This window comes from Mauremys reevesii, linkage group 11 (assembly GCF_016161935.1).
Source record: "Mauremys reevesii isolate NIE-2019 linkage group 11, ASM1616193v1, whole genome shotgun sequence".
Lineage (NCBI taxonomy): Eukaryota > Metazoa > Chordata > Testudines > Geoemydidae > Mauremys > Mauremys reevesii.
In genome coordinates, this window is record NC_052633.1 from 2,373,327 (window position 1) to 2,400,804 (window position 27,478).

General features: G+C 46.7%; 1 protein-coding gene across 6 annotated transcripts in view; it reads right to left on the reverse strand.

The window, feature by feature from the left end:
- TRPM8 (transient receptor potential cation channel subfamily M member 8) overlaps positions 1 to 27,478 on the reverse strand; it is a 103,585-nt gene that overhangs the window by 11,997 nt on the left and 64,110 nt on the right. For all 6 annotated transcript variants that reach the window (XM_039494698.1, XM_039494702.1, XM_039494699.1 and 3 more), the window contains 7 exons: positions 25,768 to 25,880; positions 24,818 to 25,034; positions 17,164 to 17,255; positions 14,963 to 15,104; positions 11,921 to 12,092; positions 10,676 to 10,853; positions 3,143 to 3,333 (listed from right to left, as the gene is read on the reverse strand). In XM_039494698.1, the coding sequence (XP_039350632.1) occupies positions 3,143 to 3,333; positions 10,676 to 10,853; positions 11,921 to 12,092; positions 14,963 to 15,104; positions 17,164 to 17,255; positions 24,818 to 25,034; positions 25,768 to 25,880 (1,105 nt within the window). The remainder of the gene's footprint in view (positions 1 to 3,142; positions 3,334 to 10,675; positions 10,854 to 11,920; positions 12,093 to 14,962; positions 15,105 to 17,163; positions 17,256 to 24,817; positions 25,035 to 25,767; positions 25,881 to 27,478) is intronic.

The window sequence follows — 27,478 nt, forward strand, 5'->3', positions numbered from 1 at the left end:
CTTGACCGGGACCTGCAACCTAACCAGGCCTGCTGCCTCAGTCAGGGCTGCCAGGTGACTTAAGCCCTGGTTTTTCAAGCCGCTCCCTATGAGCAGTCCCCTGTGCCCACATCGAATCCCTCTGGCGGCAATGGGAGTCCAGCCCACACAAGAGTGAGTCCTTAGCCACCTTTCCCCACTCCTTGCACTGGAGCTGAAGCGAGAGCATTATGGCTGCCTCCTGCACAGGGATTAAGCAGCCCCAGTGCTCCTTACCAGCAGCACAACTCTGCTGGAACAGCCACAAATTGGCTCTAATTAAGTCCTCCCATTGGGTCTAGCAGGACAAGATCTATTATAGATCAGCTCAGCAGGAGTTTCTACAGTCAGATCTTCATCTGTCTGGTGTGGAAGCTAAATGCCATTTGCAACACCGATGGTTTGGGCAACCAAATCCACAAACAGTGCAGGGGATCTGCAAGTAACTTTTTCCTAAACTAAGTAAGAGTTTCAATCGATGCTGCAGGGCAAAAGCCCGTGGTGCTGATGTATAGGAACAAGCCTGTCAATTAATTGAAGCTCTCTTCTCTCTCATCTCTTACGAATGGCACTTTACAAAAAGCTGGGAGAATACCAGAGACAAGAGCCAATTTGTTGGAAAAGCTGGTTAAAGCAATTCATATCTGTGCTCGCTGACCGAATAAATGCAGGGAGAACAGTTAGAGGCCTTACCCAAAGCCAAGCATGGATTTCTATATATATACATGTTCCTGATTTAGCTCATTTAGCAGAAGAAACAGCCATGTGGTCAGGAGAGTATTAGTTTTCTTTTTCAATCAATCTCCAGCGGGCAGAAGAGCCGCTGGAGAAGTTAGCACTATTAACAGGCTGTCCTTGAATAATGTATTATAGTGCCCATCCAAGCGTCATTAGCTGAAGGAGCATAAATAAAGGGCAAGGATAAATATCAGTGGGTCAGACTGGGGTGGGGTGTTGGCCTCCACCTCTTATATTTTAAGCCATCAAAACACCGAGCCTCTAAGATCTAATAGTTTTGCCACCCCCATTGTGCCGTTTCATGAAGACTATAACAGGATTCAAAAAAGAACTAGATAAATTCATGGAAGATAGGTCCATCAATGGCTATCAGCCAGGGTTGGCAAGGATGGTGTCCCTAGCCTCTATTTGCCAGAAGCTGGGATTGGGTGACAGGGGATAGATCACTTGATGATTACCTGTTCTGGTCATTCCCTCTGAAGCACGTGGCATTGGTCACTGTCGGAAGACAGGATACTGGGCTAGATGGACCTTTGGTCTGACCTAGTATAGCCGTTCTTATGTAAGTGTCCAAATCAACAAGTCGGGGGGAGAGGGGAGGGGGGAGAAAACTATGAAAAGGTAAGTACTGTATTGATTGGAAAGAAAGTGGAAGTGATCTCGTATTTAAATCTTGTTGAAGACTTTAGTGTGAGCGCTGCTGGCTCAATTCACTCCCAAGCCTCATCTGAGATTGTCCAGGAGCACACCACTGCCAATTCTGATGTTGACAGGAAATGATTTACTCCTTTCATATACAGGCCAGGCTGCCCAGCCATCAAATAATGATTTTCAGCCACTGCCGGCCTTTGCTAGAACTGAATCCAGTGCCCTAAAGGAGAAAGTCTCTGAAATCTACTGAGCACCATATGCACCTTGAAAGGTGCAAATTTTAAAAGTTCTTTACAAATATCAACTAGTTATACCTCAGTACTTCCGGGATAAAGGCTGTACAGGGATCACTTTACCCACCACTGAACTGCTTTAGCTGTTGGGGTGGAATGCAGGAGCTGCTTACCTCCGCAAAAATCTGAGCAATTTAGAGCAGAAAATGAAAAAAAGCTTATATTATGTCCAACTGCAAATTTAAAGGGCAGTTGTAGGTAGGTAGAAGTATGGTGTTAGCCCCAAGGTCCTGGACAAGTTTCAACTTAGATTTTAAGCACAGTGGGAAGTTTATTCATCACAAGAAATCAGGGACTCCACTGTACATCTACTCTGAAACATGGTACCTTCAGCAGCACACAGTGACAACCTACTGAATTACTACAGTCACTTGCTATATCATTTCGTTTTCCCTGGAAGGTCTCCACTCTAAATATCAACCCCATCTGATTGTTGCTTAGCTTGTGAGAGTCAACAGGATCACAGCACACAGTAGCAGGCTATGTAGCACAAAACTGGCTCCTTTGGGAGAGTGAAGAATGTGGGAGCTATACGTAATGTTTTTATTAATATTTGTGTGTGTTTGAGACTGCAGTATGGCTGGCTCTGTTGAACACTAAGGGTAATGCCAGCTGCAATTCTCTGCACACACCCCAGCAATCACTAAATAAAATATATGGAGGTATACCAATCTCATAGAAGTGGAAGGGACCCTGAAAGGTCATTGAATCCAGCCCTCTGCCTTCACAAGCAGAACCAAGTACTGATTTTGCCCCAGTTCCCTAAATGGCCCCCTCAAGGATAGAGCTCACAACCCTGGGTTTAGTAGGCCAATGCTCAAACCACTGAGCTATCCACTAGCTCAATTATCAGTGCTCAAATGGACAATATGACAACTCCACTACTACAAGTCTGCCTCCATCCCACCTGGGGAGATGCATAAACCCAACCGACCAGGTTCAGGTGTTCCAGGACAAAGAAAGGGACTTTGGGATAGGTAAGAGACTGCCTATCAACTCAGACTGGGGCTGACTGAGTGAGAGGGTGCTGACTGCCTGGGACAAGATACATTTGCAAGGTAAGGCTAAGGTTTAGGTTGGAGGACATAAGTATAGGCCTTTTGTTGTTTTGAGCCTCTTCCTCTGTTCAGTACAAAGTATGTATTTATTCACAAGAACATAACAAACAAAGTGCTCTGCCACTGAACTTTCACACTGACTGCAGGCTCCTGGAAAGAAATCCAGGGCCACCTGGACCAAAAAACTCAGCTGGACCTGCTGAGGACACTGGGGGTCAACAGGGGTGCTGTAACGTGGTGACCCAATCTAGGAGTGGGATTCTACCCGGAGAGAAGTACAAGCACTGGGAAGGGATGACTACAAAGGGAATGAGTGCGGGGACAAAGGTACAGCTCATCCTGGCACCCTAGCAAGGGGTAGGAACAGCACACAATCCTACTTACAGCAGATGGATGGCTCTTTGCATTCTTTTTTACAGCAGCATTTAAAGCATTTCTTCATCACCATGTAGATGTAGGCAAAGATGACGAAGGGAAATGGAATAGTCAAACGGCTGCCATACTCCTGAACCAAGAAATAGCGCTGGAACTTCCACACCTGGTCGTTGTTTTCTTGTACTGATCCAACCGTGTAACTAAGGGACAGATTAAAAGATAAACCTCTGTTTGTCTAAGGGTACCACTAGTTATTTATTATCCAGTGAAGATTTTCATTAGATCCAAATAACAGAAGTTTTCCTATTAGCAAGGGTGGGGAATTGGTTTTACATAGTTTCAGTTACATGAATATCTTGGATTTAAAAGTTGGACTCTGATTTGGAGAGGCCGGGAAACAAAGGAAGAAGTGGAGCAGGGGAAAGTGATAATACACATCGATTGCGAGAAAAGGCACCCTGGGTAAAGCCTAATGAAAGATTAAATGTTGTATGGAGCTCTACCTACTTGTGCCAGTCTGGCTTTAGGGGATGTTCTTCTAGCTTCGTCATACAACACAGGCTGCCCTATAGCTAGACAATGGGTTGCATGAATAATATTTGCCAACTCTTACAATTTTGTGCAAAACTAAAAAATAGGCTGTTTGCAAAGCCTGTAACTCCTCCGAGTTTATTATAAGGAGTTGTATTATAGGAGCTCAAGTCAAGGACCAGAACTAGGTGTTGTACAAACAAAACAATGGTAACTGCCCCAATCCTTTCCCTACTATTGTTAAAGGACAAATGAGATATTTCAAAATGGCTCTTTCAAGAACTCTTAATAGGATCTTCAGAAGGTTAAGATAAACTTTAACATTTCTATAATCTAGTATGAAATGGCAAAAAGAGTTCTGTGGCACCTTATAGACTAACAAACGTATTGGAGCATGAGCTTTCGTGGATGAATTCTGGAAATTTCCACTACATGCATCTGACGAAGTGGGTATTCACCCACGAAAGCTCATGCTTCAATACGTCTGTTAGTCTATAAGGTGCCACAGGACTCTTTGCCGCTTTTACAGATCCAGACTAACACGGCTACTCCTAGTATGAAATAGCCTTTAGTTTCCAGCTCTCTAAAAAAATTAATTAAATCCTTAATTTTGCCGACAAAATGTTTATATTACTTGAAAAGAGGAAACCAATATTGATACATTTTGACTGAGTTGTAGCTTTCATATGGTATGCCAGATGATGGTTGGCATCTCCATGGTATTTACTTATATTTTAATATCAACTTTAAAGACAGACAGGATATGATCTACATTATTCTTGCTCTATTGCTGCAGAACCAGCCAGCCAGCAGCGTTATTACAAAATTGACAGATGATCAGAGGAGATGGGAAACCTGGGAGAAGGAATCATAGATGGAAGTATGCTTTGTTTGGTTTGTCAGCGATGTGATCACATGGCAGAGAGGCTGCTATTTGCCCGACACACCTGAACTCAAAGTACACTGCAACCCACTCCTCTCACTCCGTCTCCCCTTTAGAACACTAGCATGTAGATTTGCTCCCTAAGCCTACTCTAAACTAGGAAAGCTTTGCTGTTATAGCTGTACCAGTGACCTCTCTACGTGGGGACACAGCTCCTACAGGCAAATTGTGCCTATACCAGTTTCCCAAATGAAATCTATTCCAGCAAAAGTCATTTTTAGCTGGTGCAGCTGCATCTATACTAGGGCTTTTGTTGGTATAAACATGCTGTAAAATCATACCCCTACCAGACCTTGCTACACCTGCAAAAGTTTTTGGTCTAGACTCAGTCCCATTCTGACTTGATTGTAAAGCAAAAGCAAATAAAACCAGTCAGTCACACACATAGTCCATTAATAGGTGTGGCTACGCTCTGCTTGTGGGTTCCTCGACGTGTTTTACACACACAGGTCACACCTAGACTGCTCCAGGAACCCCAGTTGGCCCCAACACCGATCATAAGCCATCAGCCCGAACCACACTTCCCACCTACCAGAGTCCTCCCTGGCCCCCACAGACCGTGCAGACAAACAGGCTTTGCAGCATGAGCTGAGGATCCACAGGCTAGGACAAATGTCAGACCAGGCTTCACACAGACTTTCATTTTCTGACTAGCTCCAGTCCATTCTGATTTTACCAAAAGCCGTTCATCCATTACTAAAATAGTCGACACCTAACTTTGTTTATCTGAAAGACCCACAGCCCTAAGGATTGGTGATAAGGGGAAGAATGACTGATAGCACATTTCAGATGTCAGACTTACCTGTCGGCCCAGTCTAGCTTCCTCAATGCTAAACACATGGGTAACTCCCATCTTAAAAAAAAGTCATTAATATCTCCCTAGAGGAAGTCTCTTGAGTTCTTCCATTCATCCACAGATGATACAGCATAGTGCTTGTGCTACAAGTCAGAGTGATAAATAGCAGGAACATTAAGGCACTAGTGCACTACATGTTTGCTACCAATCATGCACCAGAGCAGCAATTCTGGTTATTACTGAGTCATAAAAAGAGCACATTAAATAAGAACTTACCCATCTGATCTGGTGCATTGTACTACCGGCAAGATCAACTGATGGAAAGCTCCAGCTCATGGTTAATCATAGAATATCAGGGTTGGAAGGGACCTCAGGAGGTCATCTAGTCCAACCCCCTGCTCAAAGCAGGACCAATCCCCAGACAGATTTTTGCCCCAGATCCCTAAGTGGCCCCTTTAAGGGTTGAACTCACAACCCTGGGTTTAGCAGGCCAATGCTCAAACCTTAGTAAAACATTAATCCCGATTTTAAGCCCCTCCTAAACTGCAGGGGTTTGAGTGCAGCCCAGAGAGATGGAGAAGAGTTAAAACTGTTGGATCCAAATCTGAGTTGGGATTCAGAACCCATCCCAAAGGTGAGGGGTGAGCTCTAGTGTTAGAAGTTTAACTCTGCTGAAGTCAAATGTTTTAATTTTGGGAAGGGACTGAAGGCAAAACTTTTTCAACAGCACCTACAGCACCTGAGCTTACATACCTATAGCCCTCAATGCTCAAAGTCGCTTTTGAAAGTGGTAACAGGGTGCAAATTCCAGCAACCAGCAGCAATAATCTCGGAAGATTAAAGTCCTAGGGTCCAATTTTCAAAAGCACCTCACAGATATAGGAGCCCAACTTTTCCCAGGGATGAAGAGTCATTTAAAGTTGTTAATGCAGAAAAGGCAGTTAATCATCCACAATTACTGCTTCTGGCCCCAGGAACAGACACTCAATACCCACCCCGCAGCTAGCTTCCATTTATCACTTCAGGCTCTGTTTGTAACCAGCTGGCCTGTGCATGTCTACTTTCATTTTCCTCTGCAGCCAGGTAACCCCATGGCTTGAGCACTGGAACTGGATTTATTCCAACCATTCCAGTGTCAGCATTCACCTCCAAAATGGGAGTACGAGACACCTCTCCCTGATGGGCACAATGTGCAATCATTTGGCAAGCTCTGGAGGCAGTTCTGCCAGAGGTAGGGAGGCCTGTGGGAAAGTCGGTTAGTGCCATGTTTTAAGTCATTCTCATACAGTAACTATTGCATTTTAAGCAGAATGCAGGGCCAATTGGCTGTTTAGGAAGTGGCTTTAACCCTATTCTTGCCAGAGACTCAGTGAGGCCCTTTACCTCCATCAGAAGGAGATGTAAAGGGATCTGAGGGTTCCGAGGCTGCAGAAAGACACCTGACCAGCCTCTGCATATTTTCCAGACATCCCATATCGATTTTACAGACATTGCAATGGCCACTGCGCCTCATCAGAAAAATACAAGAAGCTATAAGACCAAGGGGTGAACTAACTTCATTTGCAACGTGAAACAAAATTTGTTATAGGAGTGTCAGGGAATGTGGCAGCAACAGGAAAGTGAGTTTCTGCTGGGAAAAAGTAAAATTATCCGATGGGAGGGTGCCACCAATGCAGAAAGATTACCTGGCAAAGAGCAAAAATTGATGATGGAAAGAACTGGGCTTGAACAAAGAACATTAAAGCATGGCAGCCCCCAGAGTGCACGGAAGGGATACGCCTGAAGGAGCTGATTGCACACTGTTCAGCCCTGAATGTGAAACGTATGAGCCGCAAGCGCTGTTCTTCCAAGTGAACAGCAGGGTTGTGTGATGAATGCCCCAAGTGGCAAGGAGAAGAGAAGCTTTGAGCGCACACGTTGTGAATATAATTTGATTGCACTTTAACGCCTCTAAAAGTTGCCCACTCCTATACCACTGTAATACCTGGGGGTGCTGAAAACTAAGACATCGCAGCCAGCCTCCAACCCTGCTGGACAATGGACAGCCAGCCTATGCAGGGATCAAGAAGAGGGTGTGACGGTGGATCCGTGGGCATGTGACTATGGCATGGTTTGCCAAGACTCTCTTATTTTAAAGCTAAGGTACCATTTGATTTTGACTTGTTAGTAACCTTTGCACCAGATGCAAGAAATAATCTATTGGTTTTGAAGTGTCAAGTGGCAGAACTTCTGGTCACAAGATGTGAACTTTCTATCAATATCAATCACGTCCAACTTTGTCGTGCTCTCCAATATGGATGTGCAAATCCCCTTAAAGCCACTGGCACATACATCTCTCAGGGGAACCTCTGGGCCTTCTGATGTATACTTAGCAAACGCTAGAGGCTGCCAATTTCAAATGAAAAACATTTGGGAGCAGTGATATTGAACGCAACAAATGTGCATGTTCTTTTGGAAAGAAAAGGGCCTTTCTGTTAGATATTGACTTACGCTGCATGTGTGTGTCTGAGCATGAGAAGCAGTAAGAACCTCCCCACACCCCTCTCCAGATCCTGAGTTTGGATGTGTTTTGGTACCAGTTTGCAGTGCAGTACCAATTACAAACCCACCTCCAGGAGCAAAGAGAGGAACAGGGAAGGAATTGTGGGTATAGTTCTTTTCCCTGGGAGGCTCTTACAGTAAAGCAGCCACAGGCCGTCCCCTTACAACGGGCTGTGTCACTGTGGCACAAACTAGACCAAAGGATGGTTAGCTACTCCGTGAAATACCAATTGTGCAGAGAGCTGTACTCATGAGGGTCCAGTTTGTAACTCGTCTTGAATTGCTGCAGGTAGAGGATGCTGCTGAAGACTATGGTGGATGTATTTTGTTTATGGTCATGGCTTCTACTATCTTTAGCTGTCTATGCCTTCTAATGTATTTTATTGCCCTTGTCCATGCAGCTGCAGTGTACGGTGCAGTAATAGACACTAGGTGGTTTTCTAGTTTGTAATTTTGGAACAATACAAATAAATATGAAGGAACTGAAATGCCAAGCACACATATAAACAGAACGTAGCTCCTGCACGTGGCCAATTCTATCCCTCCACCGCCATTCTCCACTTCTTGTAACCCGCTGCCTGGGAAAGAGATTCTGGAGTCTACTCCAACCACTACTACCAGCCCATGGCTCACAGTCACAAGGAATGGGGTGATACTTAACTCCCCAATCTCCTGAGCAGCCCTGTTGTGACTTAGGAGAATCCTAGCCCTTAGTTTGGATTGAATCATTTATTTGAACATTTGGGGGAAGTTTGACACCTCTCCTACAGCCCTGAGAATTGCATGTTTTAGTCCCCACCAAGTGTTATTTCGGACCACAAGCATGTGTTAAATTCAACACACTGCCTGCTACCCATTACTGGAGCAGTCTGGGAATGTCAGCATTCAAAGGGTTAATAGGACAGTAATTATACCGGTGTTGAATGTTACACACATACCGGATTATCATCCACGCTGAGGATAATTTAACAGTCCTGAAACAAACCGAATCAAAACGCTCTCAGCAGATCCCTTGGTTAATTCAGACCTGATCCAGCAGCAGCTCTCCTACTCCCAGACTCTCCCTGAGCTCTACGGACATGCCGTAAGGGAAGGCACTACAGGGCTGGATCCCAAGCTTGCGATAAACAACCAGGGATAGCTGAAGAGTAAGGACAGTCTGTACTTAAGGCACTGCAGTGGGACTCTTCTGCTACTGACTCCCTGGGGGACTTTTGGGACAGTCACTTGGTCTCTGTGTCAGTTTCCCCATCCATAAAAGGGGACAATAATACTCCCCTCCTCCCACCCCGACTTGCTAATTAGACTTACGCTCTTTGGGGTAAGGCCTGTCACACTATAGTGTGCACAGCCCCCAGTAAAATGGGGCCCTGGTTTTGGTTTTGGGCTCCAGGCGCTACTGGAATATAATGATGATTTAGTTAACAGAGAGTTAGTCGATCTACAGCACCATGTTTGGAGATTTTGAATGAAAAGCATCATGGGCCTGAGTGGTCAGATTAACCTAGGAGTGGCAGACTGAACTCTATATCCCCCGCCCCACCTAAAATACATAGAATGAAAGCATTTTAAAGGGCTAAACCCTCCACCCTAAAGGCTAAACTTTCTCAACCAGGTAGGACAGTAAGCTGCCCCAGCCCGACTCAACCAGTGAAGACCTACCCAGATCTAGGGTCCAGGTCTGGTGCAGAGCACAGCCTCTGCTTTTCCCACCCCAGCTGCAAACATGTGGAAAAGGAAGGGATGGAGAGGAAAGAGAGGGGCCCCAGCATTGGCTCCACCCCCTTGTATTCCGCTGTCAGTGGAAATGGGCTGGCAGGAAGGAGTGAGTAAGCTGCAGCCGCCTGTCCAAGCTGCAGTGAGTAACGCCCAAGCTGCAGTTCCTTCCCAGGGCTCCTCTCAGGACAGCCTAGCTACACAATGCTCCTTGTACAGGGCTGAGTGTAAGCTCGCCATTCTGCCCTCAGTTCCCTACAATCATGGAAAAGAACCAACCTGTCTTCCAAAAGAGAAGCACCAGACATGTGCAGGTCAGTTTGCAAAGATCTGCTCCTCCGGGATGGGAGGTGCTACATAAATACGAGTTCTAAGCACAAACAGATGGTCAGTGTATCTAGTAAAGCTGAATCTGTGGCTCCTGCAGATGCTGCCTGGATATCGTACTTTCCCTCTGCTGACTTCACTCATGAGCCAGCAAGTGACTTAAGTCATCAAGAACATTGCTCTTCATTCCCGTGAAACAGCAGGATTCTTATCAGCTCCAAGCCGACTGGCTCACAGAAATGGAGAGGCTCTTGTGCATGTCACGTCACACCATTGCACATGCTTCTCATTCATATGTGCACTTGCAGCACACCTAGCGCTTTAGATTTATTGATGGCAAGTCACCTGAAGGAGCTGGGATTTCAGCAGAGCTGCCATTTTTATTTTGGCGAGGTTGGGAGGTTCTTTCCGGTAACGAGGCAGATATTTAATTTATGGGAGGGACTTTCTTTTAGGCTTGAAAACCTTGGCGCTGTCCCGCTAAACAGCATACTCCACACACACCGGTCTCTGACGTTCTCTGGTGAGTGTTAAACCTGTGGAGTCTAACACGGGGCTTTCTCCAGCTTTTCCACTCCTTAGTAGACTTTCTAAGAAGGAGGTTCCCTCGTGGACCCATTTTCCCTCTGTCTGGCCATTCTGCAGACTGCAAGGGCCACCATCAGAGAACTGCTCATCTAATACATACCCGAACATGGCAACCAGCAGGTTAACCAGGAGGATGTTGGTGGAGAGCATGTAGATGCACACCAGGGGGATGGTGATCCACTCCGGGAAGCGGGGATGGTTGTTAGCATCCAGTTCTACACACAAAGGTTTAGACTCATTCCCGGAGAAGGTGCAGCGATCAAAATTGTATGTGGTACCTAGAGCAAGAGGAGGAGAGAGTGAGACTGCAGGGGCTGTGCAAAGGAAGCCTTTCGCTCTCTGGTGTGTCTGCAACATCGGGGATTTACCCCAAGCCCACCCACTGATGGTACCGTTTAGTGTAAACAGATGAAATGCAATTTGCCTGGGAGGAGACTACCACTGTTTGAAACCAGCGTTAGTGCCATCAGCTGTAGCTCTGCCTGTCTGCACTAGGCATTTACAGCAGTGCCTTGGGCTGCAGTCATTGCTGGCCAGACAACAGTGCAGCTGCACTAGAGCCGTCACTGCAATGCACAGGGGAGGGCAGACCACAGCCCTCCAGTTTATATGGAGATGGCGGTTGCAAAGGGCAGCTTGTGAGCTAGAGAAATGAACACGGCAACGATATTCCATTAGCACCGAACACACCGTATGCACACGTAGGAGAGAAAGAGAGTGCACCAAAAAGATCTGGCATTAGCCATTTAACATCAGACAAGTGAGAGAAAGACTGTAACCACCACCAGCCCACCCTCCGATACTGGAATAGATTGCATGGGATGAAGTCTCATGTGACAACCCACCTTCCTGATGTTTGGAAGGAAGGGGTCAGGAAGGTTGGAGCAGGAGCCTGTTAGGGGGGTTGATTGGAGTGAGTATGAAGGGGCAGTGGGAACCGGAGGGGCATGTTGGAGCTGGGCCGGGTCTGGTGAAGTGCCGGGTGCCAGATGGGAAGGGAGTGAGGGCTCCTGTAACGGGGCCCAATTTTCAGAGGGCTGATGAACCACATCCCTCTAAGGTCTCCAGTCATGCCCCCACTGTCATCTGATGCCTTGGCGCCAGCCACTTATAGTCTCTCCTGCTTTAACACTGGTGTGGGCAGTCATTAAGCGTCAAATCCTGCAAGCAGCTGTCCATGGGCCGACCCGCGTCCCTGCAGAGCCCCACTCAAGTCAACAGGGCTCAGTATAAACACAGATCCAATGCAGGATCTGGACCTAAGAGACACCGTGGGCTCCCTAGCTGAGCCAAACGAGTGCAGGCCCTCCCCTGCCCAGGGGAGGTACACACAGAAGATGGCTACCATCAATGTCATCAGGGTACTGGCCAAACATGGCCAGGTAAGGCTCGTAGATAACTGATCGGAAGATCCATTCCCAGCGGTACTCATTCTTCCTCAGGATGCCCTGCCTGGCCACGCCAAAGGCCACCATCCACACACCGAAGAGGAACAGGAAGAAGAAGACGTCAATCATCTAGGAAAGGAGGGTATAAAAAATAGATCAGTGCATCATCCACATTCCTGCAGCAAGTCACAATGTAAGGAGGCCAGGAGTTTGTTCCCTGTGAATTAAACAGAAGGCTGGGAACGGATGTGAAAATCCAGTCCCTCAGCAATGCAGTATAGCCACGTTTTCAGATGGCCTCCATCCAGTCTCAGACGTTATGCTCAGACTTAAGTGGTTATAAGATCAGTGCCTGATCCAAAGCCTATTGAGATCAACGGGAAAATCCCATGGACTTTCATGGGGTTTGGATCAGACCCCAAAATCTACACATGCAAGTTCTGTACACAGGTCCAAGATGAATAACTGACCACACACAAACAGGTGTCACGTATGCAATATTTAAAACAGCAAAACGAGTAACCACTTCTGACAATTTGGTCCTGGGCACCTTGAAAAAGAAATGTTCACTTTCTAGATGCCCACAGGTGATGGATTGCTGAATTCCTTCCCCTTGGCGTTCCTGCAAAGACTACCAACAGTGTGTATTCCAGGAAGCAACTTTCCATTTGATACACCCACAAACGACAAGCATTCTCTTGTCTCCTCTATCCTCTCCCATCTCCTCAAAATATTACCTCTTTCCTCCAAATACTGGGGATCTGCCATTTGAGAGACTGACAGAGAAAAAGAAAAAAACCACACACAAAAGAATAGCCCTTACATTGAGGAAGCAGTAACAGCATCATCCTATCCCCTGCCGCCCCACCCTTTCCCCGCTGTAGGCCAAGAGGCCTGTGCCTTTGACTGCCGTCTGCCCGAGTGAAGACGCCACCCTGTGTGAGGGTCAGGGCATGCTAGACTTGTACCTGTGGGCTAAAGCCTGCTCCCTGCTCTGTCCTGCCCAAAGGGCCAGAGATTCAGACTCTGAATTACTGCCCCCTCCAACGTGGGGGCTGAGGACTACGGACTGCTCCCTGCTTCGTTCTGCCCAAGAGGCCAGGAGCACCGGATTGTTCCTATTGGTTTGCCCCTGGTAGGAGACTACAGAACTATGGACTTCGAACGGCTCAGCTCCACCAGCAAGGCCCAAGTCTGAGGGTTGTTGCCTGATACAGCAAGGTGGAGCGGCCTCCCTTCCTACTTGAGAGGGAGGGACCACTACAAACCCCTTATTTAGTAAGAGCCCAGTTCTGTGATCCTTTGTCACCAATAGAAACCAGGGGGCCAGGATGACGCGACCACCACAGAAGTGGAAGAAAAATGGAAGCCAGAGATGTAGCAATTCTTTAAAAACCTCAGTGTTAATTTCACCTGCATGTACATTCAATTGCTCTCAGTGCTATTTCTTCATAAGTTCCCCAGGTTCAGTGCACCCCAGGTGTGATCAAAGCCTCTTTTCCTTTCCTGGGAAGTAGACAGGCCCCAGTCTGTGTGCACAGTCCAGGACCTTTTTCAGCTCACCATCCATACTCTTGGACTGAGAGCTCTCTCCAGCGTCCCCTTCTCTGGAGCTGTTCCTTCAGCAGCATGCCTCTCCTCCTGCCACCACTGAAGTGAGCCGAGCCACTCCCCAGTGGCTCCCCCTCCCAGCAGGCTTTGCCAACGATTAGTAGTCAGAGCTCTCTTTCCCCACTCTTAAAGAGAGTGAAGTCAGCAAGACCACTCCCCAGTCCAGTTCCTGAAGTAGGAAAACTCCCAACAGCGGCTAAGTCTAGCTTCTCAGAAGAACTGAGGTTTTCCTTCCTCAGCCATACCCTTACTCGTGTTGAGTAAGGAATCTTCATGTGAGTAATGAACTGGGCTGCAAAATCCAACTCTGAAGCATTTAATATGCTGAGGCTGAAAGTTGCTGTGAAACCAAGCTCACTGTCTTTCCAATAAAAAGCGGCAAAGAGTCCTGTGGCACCTTATAGACTAACAGACGTATTGGAGCATGAGCTCTCGTGGGTGAATCCCCACTTCGTCGGATGCAACTCGTATTCACCAACAAAAGCTTATGCTCCAGTACGTCTGTTAGTCTACAAGGTGCCCCAGGACTCTGCCGCTTTTTACAGATCCAGACTAACACAGCGACCCCTCTGCTCAGGGCCGGCTCCAGGCACCAGCCGAGCAAGCTCGTGCTTGGGGCGGCAGATTCTAAGGGGCAGCTTCCGCCCAATCCTAGGGTGGCACGGACGCCCTTTTTCTTTTCTTTTTCTTCTGGTTCGCCGCTCCATCTGCCCTGTAGGGGGCGGCGGCGCGGAGGAGGGGAATGCCCTGCTGGGAGCGGGCTGTGCAGAGTGTCTGCCCCAGCCGGTTCCAGGTCTGCTGCAAGTCCAGCAGCCCACATCCTTCCCTCCCCACCGACCTTCAATTCACTGCAGGTGGGAGCGGTGTGGAGCCCTCCCGGCAGGCGGTGTGGCGGGAGGGGCCGAGTGGTGAGCGCCCTGGCTGCAGGAAGGCCTGGCCGCCCTCCTTCTCTCTATCCCCCCCACTTCCACCCCCTCTCCCCCGGCTAGCCGAGGTGCGCACTCCACTGCCCGGAGCACGTCTGCAGCGCAGGGAGTCCCGCTAGCCAGCGTGTCCGGGAGAATGGCACCAAAAGTTTGCACCCTGGCTCCGGCCACCCTGCAGGTTTGGGGGTTTTTTTTGCGCTTGGGGCAGCAAAAAAGCCAGAGCCGGCCCTGCCTCTGATACTTGTCTTTCCAATATTAACTGTTCATTCAGAGTGCCCCCCACCGCCCCACGCAGAAAGCCAGTACACAGCCCTGTACTAATTATGTCCCTCTTCAATCTCAATTAAGCCCTATTTTGAGGATGTCCGAGGGGCTTGGGCCTTGCGCCAGCCCTCTGTATGGGGGGAATTTCACTCTCTAAGAAGAAAAGCTTGTAACATCGTTTAATTGCCCGTGTCTTACCATCCTTTGAAGCATAATAATTTTTGGTCCTAGATTCCTGCTAACTGTGAAAATGTGGATCAGCCTTAGAGTAAAAATGATATAGTCCAGGCAAAAAATGACTCGCCCAGAGTACCAGGAGCTTTCATTGGAGGAGTGGAGCCTGGGGAAGAAAAATAAGTGTAGTGAAACATTGGCTAAAGTTATGACAAATATATATTGAAACAGCCTGGTCCCATAGAATAGACCCTGGTTAATCCATGCTTACTTATTTGCACACTTTATAGTCTTTGCAAAAAAGTTGATGGTCTCTCCTATCCTCTTAGCAAAAATGTAACAGCAGATGCTATACAGATCTCATTCCTTTCATTTCTTCCCCCCAAAATATACGACAAACTTTTACTAGTGTATGACGACAGAGTAGCATCAATAACTGGAACTACAATTGACAAAACGAGTGAACAAGGTATATTGCAGGATGTATGTATGTATCCGTGCCGGTTACTTGCCCAGGCATAGAATCCAGTCTGTACACGGGAGTGAGGTTCTATTGTATAGTATATGTAAATTACAGCAATCCCCTAAGCCACACTAAAAGGCTAGATTCTTTCCATTAAGTGAGATTAGGTGTCAGACAATCCAGAAGAAAAATCAGCAGCTTCCCACACAACCCTTTCATGACCAAGGACAGACACCTGAATTCTGCTACGGAACAGGAGTCTCCATTCCCATTCTATCCTCTTGGCCCCTTTTTTTGAGGCTGTCAAAAGGTACAATTACATTGTAATTATGAATCTTTTAACTGACAGGGATCTCTGCCCATTAGAAACCGAACTACAGCTCTAAGGGCCCAATCCAAACCCCATTGAAATCAATGGTAACCTTTTCCACTGACTTCAGGGCAAGCTGGGTCAGGCCTCAAGTCACTTCACACACCGTATATCACTACCAGCTGATAAACAGCTTTCAGCCACTAATAAGCAGGGGGCAAATTCTCACTGGCAATCCAGAAAGCTTCATGCCCCATTACCAGTCAGCAGAGTCATCCAGTTAGTCTCAAATGTTAATTCGGTATCCAGATCTTTAAACAAGGTCAAAACTGATGAAGCAGCAGTACAGGATGGAACTAGACAAGGGCTGCTGAGGCCAGGTCTTGATTTTTGCAAAACTAAATCTAAACCAGAGATGGTTCAAATGGAAGGGTACCTTACTCTGAGCGACCGACCTTTGTGGAGGGGAGTGTGGGAGGTTTGGGCTTTTGCAAAAACTCAAGACCATAACACATAGGCATCAGTCATGCACCCACCTAAAGAGCAGAGATCCTCAGGATCACCCGTCAGTGCTATTGCAGTCAGGACGACGGAGGTATTTCCACTGAGCATACTTCAGGCCTCATTGGGCCCAATTCTGACCTTAGCTACACAAGAATAAATCCAGAGTCACCACACTGACTTCAGTAGAGTGACACTGGATTCACGCTGGTATGACTCATAGCGTTTGCACACACTGTGGCAGCGGACAAGGCCGTGGGCCTCATGAAGGTTCTTAAAGAGAAAGACCGGCACCCAAAGGAAGGCTGGGGAGCTCAACCTCAGGAACAGAACGCCAGGTGTTTGGCAGGGGAGGGAGCTGACGCTGGGGACCTCTGCCCACTTGGCTTTTGATGGATGCACATCAGAGAAGGCTGAAGTAGCAACACAACCCTCTCTTATCAGGAGCTACAATAGATACTTGGTGAATCAGGAATAGACACTAGGGCCAGACAAATGGCTTGAGTCAACATCGAAACCCCTCATCTAGCTCTGTGTGAGTCTTCTAAACCACACCCTGTATTCCCTATAACTCTGGATCGAACTGTTGCTGGCCCAGAAGGGCCCTGAAATCCAGGAAAACATCTTCTGAGTCCAGAGAATGTGGGGTTGTTGAATTCTGACTGTAGCAGTACCCAAACCAAACTTGTCTGGGTTAGTTAATCCTTATCTGAGCAGGAGAAAAGCTCCTCAGCACAAGTTCTCTTCAGCCCACGAGATGTTCTGCAGAACCAGTCTTTGTGCCTTGGATCCAAAATCCACAACCTTCTATTACTTTAGGAAACATAACGAGTTCGGTAGTGAGTTCAAATGACTTTGTTCATCATCTTCTCACAGCCAGACACACACCGTACCAGTACCTGGCACTGAGGAGAGCCATGGTAACATGCCTTTAGACCGAACACTACTCACCTGAATATAATCCCTGTTATGAAGTAAAAGATTCCAAGTGTATCCATGATGTTCCACAGATCTGAGAAATATTTATTCCCATTCATGTACCACTAGAAAGGGAAAAGAGCAGAAAATCACCACAACAGCATGCGGCCAGCACTGATTACTCCCATCGTGGGCCCAATTCCACCACCATTACTCGCCTTGGGTACCTTAGTCCGCGAGTGCTCTCATGGATTTCACTGGAGCCGCACATGCAGTAAGGGACTATTCACAGTAAGCGTGGCCAAACTCGGCCCTTTACAACCAGAGAACTGGCTCTTATTTGTCCCTCTCCTTGTTGAAGACATTTATTGGCTGCAGCATAGTTCAAATCACTGACATTTTAGGGAAAACATCATTCTCAATATTGGTTTCACTGCTCACCTCCATCAGGGAGACACAAATCAGGGTTTTCTAGCCCTAAAGGGTCATTTGAAAATGCTTTTGCTATTGCAGTCTGAGTGCTAGACTAATTTCCTTGAGCTGCAACTGGTCACTCAGTTGGAATACTCAGCTGAGTACAGTCCACCAGTGGAAATAAGGGGTACCCAATCTGGCCTTGAAAGCTAAGCCTGCAAAATGATGGATACACAGGACAGGTACACAGCTAGAAGATGTGACTGCCAGTGTGGGAAGAAATACACATACTAGCTATGATCAAGCTAGTGCACTAAAAATAGCAACATGGCCATGGCAGCAGCATAGGTGATGGCTGGGGTTACCTAGTACAATCCCAGAGGACCTAGGTCCAGCAGCTAGCCTGAGCCACCACCAATAGAGGCCACACTGCTATTGTTAGTGCACTAGCAGAACCAGAGCTAGTGTGTATGTCTATCCAAACCGGGAGTTACACCTCCCAGCCGCTGTGTAGACAAACCCTAAGTTAGGTCAAACAAATTTGAGGAGTGTTTCATTGGATGGCTGGGTTTGCTACGTCTCAAGAGCTGAACCTTGGACCTGTTAACCTAAAACCATGCCTCTCTACTGCTTAAGCTACAGGACGATAGCCGGTAATTGGGTCGACACAAATCTCTTAGTGAGCCAGCCTCAAGAAGGACAGAGTCCCACACAGTGTGTTAACATGCAGCCTACGCATTACCTCAGCTGAGACGTTAATTGGGATACTTGTGGAACACAGGCAGCAGCTCTATCAGATGGGCCAAAAGAAAGTCCTGCTTTGGCCAATTAAAAGTGATCACCATCATTATTTTGGCCCTAACCTTTGCACTTAAGTTTCTCCCCCCTGTAAGATGGATGTAGTAGAACTTTCCTTGCACAGAGGGAGCTGCGAAGATTAACTGTTTAACACTTGCACAATGCTTCAAAGATAAGTGCCTCGTGGACCAGCAGTGGTCCATGGACCACAATTTGAGAGCCACTGAGATAACACAGTATTCTTTGACTGGTTTCAGTGGTAGCCGTTTTAGTCTGTATCAGCAAAAAAAATGAGGTGTCGTTGTGGCACCTTAGAGACTAACAAATGTATTTGGGCATAAGCTTTCGAAAGCTTATGCCCAAATAAATTTGTTAGTCTCTAAGGTGCCACAAGGACTCCTCATTTTTGTATTTTTTGACAGTGGCCCCTCACTTCTTGTCCAGCAAAGACACAGCTCACTGCTGGAATCCCATGGGAAGTAACTGCTAACTCGCTATTACATATTTTTGGATCAGGTGTGTTTTTTCCTAAAACTCTCCAAATGAACAATATTTACCTGTATGTATTTTCAACCAACAATGCCTCTGAAACGCAGTCTCAAATTTAACCCCCACCCCCCACCTCTGCATTTCATGGACAGGGGTCAGATTCTGACCTCCAGACCAGAGCCATCATTCAATGCTTGGGGGTCTACATTGGACCTGAAATGGGGAAGGGGACTGGATTCTGAATCCTGGCCACATCTGACAGAAGTACTGTGTGATCAATCGATAAAGAGATTTCTGCATTTTGACCCATTCTCCTCAAAGCAGCTCAACAGCACCCAGCACCAACAAATCTCATCCAAAACCTTAGTTCTGATTCAGCTTTGAACTCTATCGTAAGGGTATCACAGATTCAAATATCCCCTCCTTCAGTTCATTCTAGTCTCCTTTTGTATCAGTCAAAAAGGAAATGATATAAAAGTATCAGATCATTTCAAACAGCACACAGAGATCTGGTCCAAATGCATATTCAATCATTATAAAGAATTGTCATGTACTGAGAGTTAATCACAGATTTAACAAACCTTTAAACATGTTTTATAACCAGTCTGTTTATGACCAAGATTCCTACTTCTGGTACAAGTATTTGGGTGTGTTTATGAAGTGGAATGGTGGCATCTAGTGGCTGGTTGAATTAATTTCAGGGTTGGTTTTTCCCCTAGGTATCCCATTCTGGAGTAATATCTTCCACGTATAGGCTCATTTTTCCATTTGTAATTAAGTATCATTAGTTCAAACAGTTCTGAATCTTTGGAATAGGATCAATTACTATCAGCCCAGTTGCATCTCAGCCACTGGAGAGCAGTGAATACTTATTCAATTCTCAATGCATTTGAAAGAAAACCAGTATCCTGGACACTTTCACCTTTCTACACAATGACATAGCATAGACAGCTGCAGCGGCACAGGAGCCAGCAAACAGAGCTGTAAACAGGGGAGTTTCAGTGGGAGTTTGCAAGAGGAGTTTGCGGGGGAGACTAAGAGACCTAGGCAGAGGAATTGACAGGCTAGTGAAGGGAGTGGGTGGTGTCCTGCCAGTGTTCTGGTGCCTGTTGGGGGTTTGTTTTGCTGTAGGTGGTGGTGGTTTGCGTTTCCTGGACTAACAGGTTTTAGGTGGGAAGGCTATGGCCGATACAGAGGCAGCAGTGGAAGACACAATGAGGATGACTGGATGTGGAAGCTGCGGCATGTATTTGATCCTGGAGGGGGTACCTGAAAAGAGTTTCGTCTGCTTGAAGTGCTGCCTGATAGAGCTGAGGATTAGAGATGTAGGTGGAAACTCTGGTTGAGTTTAGAAGCGGGTTCAAGCAGATGATGGAGCAGAGACATGAGGAGACTGAAGGGAAAAGCTCAGACTTGCAGATGGAAGCAGGACCAAAGAATTCTGAGAGGAGACTGCTGGGTGAGGAAAGTGGATGGTGGAAGTATGTGACTAAGAGAACCAGGCGAAGGAAAAGACGGACTAGTGAAGGAGAAATAGAGCTCAGGAACAGGTTTGCAGAGTTGGAAAATGAAGAAGGGGCACAGCAGGTGGTCGCTGAAGGTGAGAGGGCAAGGAAGAAGAGAAGAGTCAATGGAGACAACACCAAACATGAGCCCCAGGAGGATACGGGATGGGTTGCGGAGGATTGCAAGGGCGAATAGGAATCGAGAGAACTTGCAGCCAGTGGGAGCAGGGGATAGACCAGAGAATCACATTGTCACCAGGAAAAGGCAGGTCTACGTGATTGGGGACTCCTTATTGAGAAGAATAGACAGGCCTGTAACTAGAGCTGATCCGGAGAACAGAAGGGTGTGCTGTCTGCCGGGTGCTAAGATACGGGATGTGGACCTGAGGCTGAAAAGGATCCTAACGGGAGCAGGAAAGAATCCGCTGATTGTCCTTCATGTGGGAACGAATGATATGGCTAGATTCTCGCTGGAATGTATCAAGGGAGACTATGCCAGACTGAGGAAGACGCTTAAGGAAATCGAGGCTCAGGTGATCTTCAGTGGGATTCTGCCTGTTCCTAAAGAAGGGTAACAAAGGTGTGACAAGACTATGGCGATCAAAAGATGGCTCAGGCAGTGGTGCTCTAAGGAGGGCTTTGGGACGTACGGCCACTGGGAATCATTCATGGACAAAGGACTGTTCTCTCGGGATGGACTTCACCTGGGTAAGGAGGGAAATAGTCTTCTAGGATGGAGGCTGGCACAACTGATTAAGAGAGCTTTAAACTAGGAATTGGGGGGAGATGGTTGGGAGATGTCCAGGTAATCTCCACGCCAGAATTTAACATTGAGAGGGGAAAAAACAAAGTAAGAAAGGATACAGCCGCAGGTAGGTTCGAGTGATCATGAGCTAATTCAAACTAGATGGAAGGATAAACAAAAATAGATCTGGGACTAGGGGTTTTTATTTCAAAAGGGCTAACTTTAAAGAATTAAGGAAATTAGTTAGGGAAGTGGATTGGACTGAAGATGCGAGGGATCAGCAAGGAAAGCTACCTTGTTGAGGTCAGAACATGTAGGGATAAAGTGAGAAAGGCCAAAAGCCATGTAGAGTTGGACCTTGAAAGGGAATTAAAACCAATAGTAAAAGGTTCCATAAATAAGAAGAAAACAAAGAAAGAAGAAGTGGTACTGCTAAACACTGAGGATGGAGTGGAGGTTAAGGATAATCTAGGCATGGTCCAATATCTAAGCAAATACTTTGCCTCAGTCTTTAATGAGGCTAATGAAGTGCTTAGGGATAATGGTAGGATGACGAATGAGGATATGGAGGTAGATATTACCACATCCGAGGTAGAAGCCAAACTCGAACAGTTTAATGGGATGAAATCGGGGGGCCCAGATAATCTTCATCCAAGAATATTAAAGGAACTGGCACATGAAATTGCAAGCCCACTAGCAAGAATTTTTAATGAATCAGTAAACTCAGGGGTTGTACCATACGACTGGAGAATTGCTAACACAGTTCCTATTTTTAAGAAAGGGAAAAAAAGTGATCCGAGTAACTATAGGCCTGTTAGTTTGACATCTGTAGTATGTAAGGTCTTGGAAAAAATTTTGAAGGAGAAAGTAGTTAAGGACATTGAGGTCAATGGTCATTGGGACAAAATACAACATGGTTTTACAAAAGGTAGATCATGCCAAACCAACCTGATCTCCTTCTTTGAGAAGGTAACAGATTTTTTTAGACAAAGGAAACACAGTGGATCTAATTTACCTCGATTTCAGTAAAGCATTTGATATGGTTCCACATGGGGAATTATTAGTTAAGTTGGAAAAGATGGGGATCAATATGAAAATTGAAAGGTGGATAAGGAACTGGTTAAAGGGGAGACTACAACGGGTCATACTGAAAGGTGACCTGTCAGGCTGGAAGGAGGTTACTAGTGGAGTTTCTCAAGGATCGGTTTTGGGACCAATCTTTTTATTACTGACCTTGGCACAAAAAGCGGGAATGTGCTAATAAAGTTTGCGGATGACACAAAGCTGGGAGGTATTGCTAACACAGAGAAGGACCAGGATATCATACAGGAAGATCTGGATGACCTTGTAAACTGGAGTAATAGTAATAGGATGAAATTTAATAGTGAAAAGTGCAAGGTCATGCATTTAGGGATTAATAACAAGAATTTTGGTTATAAATTGGGGACACGTCAGTTGGAAGTAACAGAGGAGGAGAAGGACCTTGGAGTATTGGTTGATCACAGGATGATTATGAGCCGCCAATTTGATATGTCCGTTAAAAAAGCTAATGCAGTTTTGGGATGCATCAGGCGAGGTATTTCCAGTAAAGATAAGGAGGTGTTAGTACCGTTATACAAGGCACTGGTGAGACATCATCTGGAATATTGTGTGCAGTTCTGGTCTCCCATGTTTAAGATGGATGAATTCAAACTGGAACAGGTACAGAGAAGGGCCACTAGGATGATCCGAGGAATGGAAAACCTGTCTTATGAAAGGAGACTCAAAGAGCTTGGCTTGTTTAGCCTAACCAAAATAAGGCTGAGGGGAGATATGATTGCTTTTTATAAATATATCAAAGGGATAAATATCAGGGAGGGAGAGGAATTATTTAAGCTTAGTACCAATGTGGACACAAGAACAAATGGATATAAACTGGACACTAGGAAGTTTAGATCTGAAATTAGATGAAGGTTTCTAACCACTAGAGGAGTGAAGTTCTGGAACAGCCTTCCAAGGGGAGTAGTGGGGTCTTCGGCAGCGATCGCAGCCCAGTCGCTGCCAGCATTTAGGCAGAAGGAGCAGGGGCAGGGGGACACAGGGAGGGCCGCCTGCAGCAAGTAAGGGGGGGGTGGCACGCAGGGGAACTCCCCACCCCAGCTCACCCCTGCCCCTCCTCCTCCCCGAGCATGCCGTGGCTGCTTCACTTCTCCCGCCTCCCAGGCTTGCAGCGCCAATCAGCTTAGGCGCTGCAAGCCTGGGAGGCGGGAGAAGTGAAGCAGCGACGGCGTGCTCGGGTGCTCATGCACGGAGCAGGGGCGAGCTGGGGCCAGGGGGTACCTCAGGGCGGAAGGGGGGAGCTGCCATGGCGGGGGGGCGCCTCAGGGCAGGGGCTCGGGGACGGGGGAGGCACAAGGTGGAAGTTTTGCCTAGGGCGCAAAACATCCTTGCACCGGCCCTGGTCGGAGCCCTAGATCTGAAGCAGTTCCGGCTGCCCTGACTGCTGATGGGTGGTATTTTAAGAGGAGGGGAAGAAAGGTTTTCCTTATGCCCAGCTGCTTTTTCAGCTGAGTTTTATGATCATCCAACCCCTTCAGTTTTCACTTTCTGAACTGGGAGCTGCTTAACACTCTGAACTCAGCTGTTGCAACTGAAAATGTCTGGCAGGCTGTGTCATGCTGCTCAAGTGGTGGCTGGGCCTATGTGGGAGGTGCAGGAGGGGTCCAGAGCGACCAGGAAACGTAATCAATCAGACAAGAATAATTTCAAGGTAGCAGCCCTTATAACCTTTCCCATTCATCCCCTAGACGGTACATCTGTCAAGCCAAAGGTGCACTCCTATTTGTTAATGGATTTATTTTTTCCTGAAAAAAACATTACGATTAAATACCACTCTGGGCATGGCAGAGGCTCATCCTGCAATGATCTTTACGCATGCAGCCCTTGTACTGGCACTTGTCCTCTGGCTGCATGCCTTACACGGTACTCAAGACTGAACTGAACAACTAATAAATCACACACCATCTTCTCAACGACAGATCGTAAGTCTCCATGACCTCTTCACCAGCCACACTCAAATCCCCCAGCATTCTGAAGGACTCCTATTACTAAAGGCATTCTCTCCTCAGAAGAAAACCATTTCCCCCCTCCCCCAGAGATAGTCAAACAACTCTGCAAACAAATAAATTAGTGCATCTCATTCGGAGTAACTTGGCAGTGCATAGACGTGTTCCCTCTTTGTGGTGTGGGTGCTGGGCCTCTATCAGCCACAGTTCTCTCACTCATGAAATGACAAATACCAGTGATAGCTACATAGGTTTGTCAAAAAATTCTAGAGCATTATGAGACATTTTCCATTACAAAATTAATCTAAATGACCTAGATTGCTTTGACAATTTATACCACATGATTTTGAGAACTCTCTCTAATGGCAAAATCCTCAGAGATATTTAGGTGCCCAAATCCCATTGAAAGACACCTAAATACCTTTCAGAATCTGGGCTATGGACTAATACATACAGCACAGGATCCGTATGTTTCCCTCAAAACACACACACACACACCTTCTGCCAGCATTAGCAGGAGTTGTGTGTGTCAGTCATGGGGAACACAATCACTTCCTTTGGGCTCTCTGAATGAGTTTTGCATAGCATTTTGCACATAACCATAAGAAGGTCTCCATTTCTTTCTGCATCTAGGAGAAATAAAAAAGTGTCTGCCTGGAAATAGGCCATTTTGGTTCACAAGCGTTGCCTACTTGTCTCACTTCATCACAAAGCAGGATGAAGACCAGAACATAGAGGATGAGTTCCAGCATGGTGGGTTCATTTTGGAAATCCATGAGCAGGACATAGGCGAAGAGCAGCAGGAAAACAATGTAGAAGATGACGTTCCAGGAGAAGACCACAAATGGGGAGGTGAAGAATGAGGCATAATACAACAAGAGCTTCTTGCTCCTCTCCACGGGCTTTTTCCTAGATAAAGAAAGAATGATCTCAAACACACATCTCTCAAGCCTTTAAAAAAATGTTCCTTGTGAAACTAAAGTAGTGACCATGTAAACATGCCTGATTTTTTTAATAAAAAAAAATCACTTGGAAGTGCTGTCAAATAATTATAGTCTGGGCAGCATCAGTTAAATGTCCCTGACTCAGGGTACATTGGCAGGGTGGCCTATCTTGTCCCTAAAGGACCAGAGTTGTTCTGTCTCCGGCTCATTCAGCCACTAGACATCTCGTTAGCAATCCCAGCCAAATGAGCACTGATGGCATCACTTGTCAGCCAGGAATTTTGCTGAGGCCATGCCTCTCCTTTCATAGAGGCCACCAAACTGCTGCCAAATGGTAACAACTTGTGTTTCATCCTTGCTATCATGCTCAGATTGACCTCCACAGCAGATGGACTTTATCAGAGGAAAGATGGATTTGCATTTAAGATACTGGAGTGGGACTCGAGAAACATGGGTTCAGTCTCCAGTTCTGCCACACAATCCCAGCATGACTTTGGGCAAATCATTTCATCTATCCTGTGCCATATTTTTCCATCTGTAAAAAAGGAAGGACACTTCCTACTTAAAAAGGCTGTTTGGGATACATTCATTGTTTGGGGCACTCGGATACTATAATGAGGTGAGCCAGATATTAGCACCTAAATAGGTTATATAGACATGCTTCCCTTCTGTTTTTCTACCAATGAGAACCCTGTTACCTGAAGGAGATGAAACCACAGCCGATTAAAGGGAAAAGGAACAGACACAAAATAATCTTCCAGTTCTTAGTGTCCCTCGAGATCTCTCCATACCACTGTTTGGAAAGGAAATTCTATAGCAAAGAGGAGAAAGATTCATCCAGGTTTTATTGAAGCAAGGTAGAGAAAGCAGAAGTGTAAAATGTGTTTGATGTTTAATGCAGAAAGCCCAACAATGATTTCTACTGAAACATATTAAGCGTTGGATTTCTGTAGCACTGGAGGCCTTGGGAGCTGCAGAAATATTGAGCTACTCAGGTCAAGAGAAAGGAAAGGCTACTACATGAGCCCACTACTCCATCTTGTGCCAGAGGCTAGCATCTCCGGGATGTTCCAAGAGCTTTTGAGGTAGGAGAAGCAGTTAGTTTCATTTAGCTGAGGGAGTCTTAGGCCTGGTCTACACTAGGAGTTTATGTCGAATTTAGCAGCGTTAATTCGACTTAACCGTGCACCCGTCCACACCAGGAAGCTAATTAGTTCGACCTAGAGGGCTCTTTAGTTCGAATTCTGTACTCCTCCCCGATGAGGGGAGTAGCACTAAATTCGACATGGCTATGTCGAATTAGGCTATGTGTGGACGGAAATCGACTTTAGTAGCTCCGGGAGCTATCCCACAGTGCACCACTCTGTTGACGCTCTGGACAGCAGTCCGAGCTTGGATGTTCTGACCAGCCACACAGGAAATGCCCAGGGAAAATTTGACACGCTCCGGCGCCTTGTGGATGTTCTGCAGGACCGCAGGCAGGAGGACAGAGCCCCCCCTGCACTGTATCTGCAACCGCCCTCCCCCGCCACAAAGTCCCAACCCCCCCTCACCCAAAGTAACAAGAAGGAGGGGCGACTGCACCCCTGCAGAGTGCACAAATACAAGAAGGCTCTCATTCCCTCCCCTAACTGTGTAGCTGATTATTAAAAGTAGTTTGCTGTTAATTACTATTTCCGTCAAGTTTTTCTACAGAAGACTGTCTGTGAAGGGGGGCGGGAAGGGGGTTGTTAATTGCATAGGACAGTCACCTTTACCAGGGTACAGACACGGGGGCAGGATCAACAGCAGGTCACACACACAGTGCAGTCAGTAGGCACCTTGGTCGGTCTGGGAGGTGTTTTCCATGTTCTGTGTGGGTGGGGGGTACGTGACTTTGTGGCATGGGACGGCGGTTACAGAACTTATGCAGCGGTCCTTGTCCCGGACCACAGAGCCACGCAGCAGGGGAATCTGTAACCGTCCTCCCCCGCCACAAGGTCACATAGCCCCCGCACACAGAGTCCCGAAAAGGAGGGATGGCAGGCTCCGTTGAAACAACCAGTCCGGCACTGCAGACCGCTCTAGGAGCAGGAGCCTATCATTCCTCGAGTGTAGAAGCGGTGTTAACATCACTGCACACCCTACCCACCACAGTCTGCATTCCTGTTTCAACCCTTTAACGCAAATTCATTAATAAAGAAAACGTTGTTAATTAACAATGTTCCATTAACTTTATTTTTAAACGTGTGTTGGAAGGGGGGAAACGTGGTGAACGGGGTATGTAACCGCAGAAGAAAGTCAACAGTAACTGAAGCAGGGGCAGGTTCAGCTTCTCTGTAAAGAAACTGAACAGTCACAGGTTACCCTGCTCCCTGAGGAACCTAGCTTTCAAAGCCTCCCGGATGCACAGCGCTTCCCGCTGGGCTC